This window comes from Etheostoma spectabile, chromosome 8 (assembly GCF_008692095.1).
Source record: "Etheostoma spectabile isolate EspeVRDwgs_2016 chromosome 8, UIUC_Espe_1.0, whole genome shotgun sequence".
Classification (NCBI taxonomy): domain Eukaryota; kingdom Metazoa; phylum Chordata; class Actinopteri; order Perciformes; family Percidae; genus Etheostoma; species Etheostoma spectabile.
The window spans coordinates 28,176,947-28,183,467 of NC_045740.1; the positions used below are offsets into that span (position 1 = coordinate 28,176,947).

At 38.6% G+C, this 6,521-nt stretch overlaps 1 protein-coding gene across 7 annotated transcripts in view; it reads right to left on the reverse strand.

Moving 5' to 3' along the window:
* The window catches only part of si:ch211-1e14.1 (UPF0606 protein KIAA1549), a 50,985-nt gene that overhangs the window by 43,643 nt on the left and 821 nt on the right, over nt 1-6,521 (reverse strand). For all 7 annotated transcript variants that reach the window (XM_032524415.1, XM_032524414.1, XM_032524412.1 and 4 more), the window contains exon 2: nt 5,841-6,106. In XM_032524415.1, the coding sequence (XP_032380306.1) occupies nt 5,841-5,973 (133 nt within the window). In that variant the 5' untranslated portion in view covers nt 5,974-6,106. The remainder of the gene's footprint in view (nt 1-5,840; nt 6,107-6,521) is intronic.

Below are 6,521 nucleotides of genomic sequence, written 5' to 3' on the forward strand. Positions count from 1 at the left end.
GAGAGAGAGAGAGAGAGAGAGTCTGTTGAAGCAAAATTTCCAGGAAACTTTATGGTATCACATTTAAAGTTTGTAATTACATCCTGTAAGATCTTTCATTTCTAGATCTAGGGTGTACATGAACTCTCTTTCACAGAAAGCACAGAGGACGAGAAAAAAATCAAGAGAAGCAGGGAAGTCAGAGCGAGGGAAATTACTGTATGATGTCGGATCTGGAGGAACAATTATATGTAGGTCGCCGTGCTCTATTTGACCTAGAAACTATAAAGTGTTCTTTCCTGAGTCTGTGAGAGGAAAGCTGAGCGACTGGTGACTTCACGGTTGAATTTGACCATGGAAACAGTTGTCATCCTGTCCATAAATTCAGTGAACCATATTGCCATTGGTTAAGATGATGAGCACCTCCTGTCATGCAATAACTAAGCAACACATTTAACATAATGTTAATTTTGATGGCTTTATAGGTAATTTGATCTTTAGCTAAGACATAGGCATTTAGTTATAAAAATCTACGTTTTGTGACAAAGCCAGGGGAAAACATTGACGTATTATAGATATATATTAAAAGACAACAAGCCAAATTCTTCTTGATTTTTTGACATAAACCAAGTAAGTCTGTGTTCTAAAATGAATAATTGGCAGCTGAAAGTAAAAGCTAAGGTTGGGTAAATATCACAAGGGCTGTACTTTTAAAGGTCCCATGGCATGAAAATGTCACTTTATGAGGTTTTTTAAAGTTAATATGAGTTCCCCCAGCCTGCCTATGGTCCCACAGTGGCCAGAAATGGTGATAGGTGTAAACCGAGCCCTGGGTATCCTGCTCTGTCAATTTGGAATCTTGCCCCTTATGAGGTCATAAGGAGCAAGGTTACTTCCCCTTTCTCTTTTTTACCCCCCCCCCCTCCTCAAAAGCTACAGACTCAGAAATGGCACATAATTAGGAAAGCTCATTGTGGGACTGGCTCTAGTGGCTGTTATTCTGCACCAAGGCAGAATTTTAGGAAAGAGACTTCAGATACAGTATTAGGGGACTACTAAGGTCTATATAAAAGAGACTTCAGATATGGTATTAGGGGACCACTAATGTCTATATAAAAGACTTCAGATGTCTTATTAGGTACCACTAAGGTCTGTATAAAGAAGACTCAGATATGGTATTAGGGGACCACTAAGGTCTATATAAAAGACTTCAGATGTATTTAGGGGACCCCTAAGGTTCTATAAAAAGACTTCATATAGTATTAGGGGACCACTAAGGTCTATATGAAAGGCTTCGATATAGTATAGGGACCCTAAGTCTATATAAAAGAGACTTCAATATAGTATTAGGGGACCCCTAAGGTCTATATAAAAGAAATTCAGATCTAGTAATTAGGGACCAAGGTCTAATAAAGAACTTCAGATCAGTATTAGGACCACTAAGGTCTATATAAAAGAGACTTCAATACAGTATAGGGGACACTAAGGTCTATATAGAAGAGACTTCAGATATAGTATTAGGGGACCACTAAGGTCTATATAGAAATCCTCAGATATGGTATTAGGGGACCACAGGTCTATATTAAGACCTTCAGATATGGTATTGAGGACCACTAGGTCATATAGAAGAGACTTCAGATTAGTATTAGGGGACCCTAAGGTCTATATAAAGACTTCAGATATAGTATTAGGGGACCCCTAAGGTCTATATAAAAGAGACTCAATATAGTATTAGGGACCACTAAGGTCTATATAAGAACTTCAGATATATATTGGGGACCACTAATGTCTAATAGAGACTTCAGATACATTATGTAGGACCACTAAGGTCTATATAAAGAACTTCAAATATGTATAGGGGCCCTAAGGTCTATATAAAGAGACTTCAGATATGTATTAGGGGCCCACTAAGGTCTATATAAAGAGACTCAGATTAGTATTAGGACCACTAAGGTCTATATAGAAGAGACTTCAGTACAGTATAGGGACCACTAAGGTCTATATAAAAGAGAACTTCATACAGTATAGGGGACCACTAAGGTCTATATAAAAGACTTCAGATACAGTATTAGGGACCCACTAAGGTCTATATAAAATAACTCTCATATATTTAGGGGACCATAAGGTCTATATAGAGAGACTCAGATATGTATTAGGGACCCCTAAGGTCTATAGAAGAGACTCAGAGAATATTTTTTTTATTTTAGGGGACCACTAGGTCTATATAGAAGAGACTTCAAATATGGTAGTTAGGGACCACTAAGTGTCTATATAAAGATACTTCAGATATGGTCTATATAAAAAGCATCCAAAGAGCACCATGTCATGGGACCTTTAAAGGAATGGAAAAAAATGAAAAAACCAGAGCAGTGATGGTTCTACTCCTGAATGTTTTAACACCAAGGACCAAAGATGGCCCTGTGAATCGGACATCGACGGTGTTGCCATGATCAGCTAGTAACAACAAATGGCAATTAACGCTCATCTCTATGTCTGATACACTTGTTTGACGAAGGAGGCATTCACCAACAATTGGATTCACAAAGCTGATAGTTCTTTCATTTAGCGACGTAGGCTACATCTTGGATAACTTTTTGGCGGGAGGTTTGAAAAACCTTGAAAATGAAAGTGAGACAAGTATTTTTCTTTGCTTATTTGTGGTATAAGTATCAACAATGTGGTGTTCTGGTGAAGTGTAATCTTCAGTGCATGGGCAAACAACATACTAGTGAAGTACTATACTACTGTAACTTTGTACTGTTGTTACTAATGGCAGTGCAGCATAAAATGTATAAAATGTATACTATTGTTGCACACCTGAATTACATTACAGCTTTGCAGACATGTTACATGTACGACTATAAAACTACACGCTCTTATTGTAAAGCCTTGTAATTTTGTACTATTCTTAAATTAAAAGAATACTTAAGGCCCATCCTTTGATGTTCCTATTATGCAGCAAGAATTTAGGGGGCTTAAATTGAAACAGGCCAATTCAGAACAGCATGCAGTTGTCTTAAATCTGCCCAAATGACTGATACATGTATTCTCTTGTGATGCAGTGGTTTGCAGTCTGCCACAGGAAAATGCCCCATGAAATGCTTCTCAAAGGGATGCATTTAGCCTAGTGCAATCATCAAAACCACAAGAAAATATCAATGAAACCAGCCTCTGCTTTGACAGCAGATATCTTAACCATATGACATCATACAACCTTCATACAGAAATACGGGTCATGCTAACTGACACTCGCCAACTTCTTAGTCGCCAACCCAATGAGCAAGAAACCAGGAAGAGAATGACAAAGACAAACAATTATCCTACATCTCATGAAAGTTTGGAATTTAAAAAAAGAGCAAAATAACTTCTAAAAGCTTTGTTGTTCTGTCATTGACACATAAATCTAATGTTAGCTGTAAAAGTATAACAACCCATCCTAGCTTTAGGAGAACCATCTCGACAGGAGGGGTTAAAAACCAAACCAGTCAGCAAGCACACAGTCGATTGAGCATGATGAGCACAAGCAAAATGGTGGAATCAGGAAGAATGATACTATATTCAAAAATATGAGAACCTTCCACTTGTGCATTCTTTTTAAATAGTTTACAGTATGGTTTAACTGTATTTTGTCTACGCCAGCTAACTAGTCTAACAAAATCTGAAATATGAATTTGGTTATCTCATGAGGGCTTCACAAATGCTTTAAAGGTCCCATGACATGGTGCTTGTTGGATGCTTTTAGTAGACCTTAGTGGTCCCCTAATACTGTATCTGAAGTCTCTTTTATATAGACCTTAGTGGTCCCTTAATATCATATCTGAAGTTTCTTTTATATAGACCTTAGTGGTCCCCTAATACTGTATCTGAAGTCTCTTTTATATAGACCTTAGTGGTCCCCTAATACTGTATCTTAATAAGTCTCTTTCCCAAAATTCAGCCTTGTTGCAGAATTTCAGCCACTAGAGCCAGTCCCACAATGAGCTTTCCTTAGTGTGTGTCATTTCTGAGTCTGTAGCTTTTGAGGGGGGGGTGGGGGGGCAAGGTGGAGGCTGGGGGTGTGGCCTTGACCAACTGCCACTTTGCTCATTTGAAAGTCATGATGTCTCTCTCTAATGGGTGGGCCAAATTCTCTGGGCGAGCACAGCAGAGAAAGGGGTGGTAACCTTGCGACCTTATGAGGTCATAAGGGGCCAGATTCCAGATCGGCCCATCTGAGCTTTCATTTTCTCCAAAGCAGGATACCCAGGGCTTGGTTTACACCTATCACCATTTCTAGCCACTGTGCGACCATAGGCTGCCTGCATATTAATGTTAAAAAACCTCATAAAAATTAAATTGCCATAAGACCTTTGAACTGAAGACAGTCAGCAGTCCTGTTCATAAAACAGCTGGGCGGGGAGGTGTTCATCATAAGTGTTTAAGACAGACTAATTCCTGATTTTACCCTGGCATTAACTACATGATCCTATTACGACATAATATCATGTGTTTTTGGCTGCTCTTAAAACATGTTCTTTTCACTGGGCAACGTGTAGGGGGAGGGTTGTTGGCGGGATCATGTCATTATCTATAAAGTAAGCCTGGGGGAAAACCCCTATCAAGTTTATCTTATTACTGAAGACTGGTTTAACTTTGCAGTCTGTGTACTGTAGGGATAGAGCCTCTTCACCACTTGGGTAAATCCAGAATTAGTGTCTGCTGAGTTAAACCACCAGAGCAAGACTTTTGGGCTTTAAACTCTATAAAATTACTAAGAACTAAGAACAAACAGGAGCAGTTGCCCTATTCGGGCTTCCATATTTCACCTATCACATGATTTGATGACAAGCTTTAGGTAGAAGAGCTGGTAGCACCGTGAAGTGAAGTGAAGGTTAAGACAGCAAGCTTGCAACTGGAAGGCACATGATAAATCCAACTGCTCCAGTGCAGCTGGTCAGTGGCCCACAAACATGATTGCGGTTGGACTAAGCCCCTCCTAGATATGTGTGTAACTGTCTCAAATGCTGAAATTAAAATTAAATAAAGGTTAAAGAAAAAAAAATATTTAGGACAGTAAAAAAATAAAATGTATGCAACTTGCTGCTACCCTGCCCTGGAGAAGCTGTATAGAAAACAGATAGATGGCTGTAAGCTAGAGCTGGGCATTATATTGATATTATATCAATATCGTGATATGAGACTAGATATCGTCTTAGATTTTGGATATTGTCTTGTCCTAATATGGCATAAGTGGTGTCTTTTCCTGGTTTTAAAGACTGCATTACAGTAAAGTGATGTCATTTTCTGAACTTACCAGACTGTTGTAACTGTTTAATTATTTGTCTTTACCCACATAGTCATTATATCCACATTACTGATGATTATTTATCAAATATCTCATTGTGCAAATATTTCGTGAAAGCACCAATAGTCAACACTACAATAGCGTTGCGGTATCAATAGCGAGGTATTTGGTCAAAAATATCGTGATGCATGATTTTCTCCATATCTCCCAGTTCTACTGTAAACTTTTAATTTCTCTCTAACCCAATCTTTAGGACAAGAGAAAACAGAAACTAATCCATCAAGACTCACATCTCGATTTGGACACACACACAGAGTTATTTTTGTTTTAGAACAGAAAAATGTGCCTGTACTATGCACATCTATTACATGAGGTGCTTAGCAGAGGGTTAAGCATGTCAAAGGTTGCAAAGAAACACCTGCACACTGTTTAACGTGCAAGGATAAATGTAATGGCAACATTTTCGAACTAGACCTTCATAAGGCAAATGGTATAAGTAAGACACTGAGAAGTCATCTTACATAAGGTACAAATTAGTGGATCGTGTTGTGCAAGTCGGCAAAATGTATTCTCTTACCTGCAACAGGTGAGTCAGCTGCGATCACTGTTACCAACACCGTCATCCCAAGAAACACAGCACGCTGGCCACGGGCATGCATAAGAGCCTTGAGCATCACCAGCAAACCCACAGAGGAGACTAAACCTGCCATGCTACGGCGGGGGTAAGGTCAAGGCATTTCATCCAGTTAAGAAGAGAAGATTCATTCCAAAGAGATAATCAAGGTTCGGTATCCTTTAGTCTATGGCCCTCCTTCCATAGCACGTGGTCGCAATGAAGAATGGCTGTGGAAAACAAAAGAGCAAGAGTCAATGTGACACTCAAAACAAAGCAACCACATTTTTCCATACTACAAATATCACTTCGTTATTCAGCCATTAACTGGACACAACCTCTGATAAACTGAAGTACAAAAGGAGCACACGCTCTAATTACACATGATTATGATTACATTTTTAAAGCACACAGCAATAAAAACAGGGCCAGATGAGTCCGTTCGAACTGAAGTCAGTCTAATTCTTCTGAAATTTGATTTTAGATTATTGCCTAAATGTTGCTTAACCTATGCAGTGTGTCTTTCAGACACCAAAAAAGTTAATTGGAGCTTCATTTTTTGGGATTCTAAAATTATACTTATTATTGATTTAAAAAATATATAGTAGTCATCTCTTTACAAAAGTAGAATATACTACTACTACT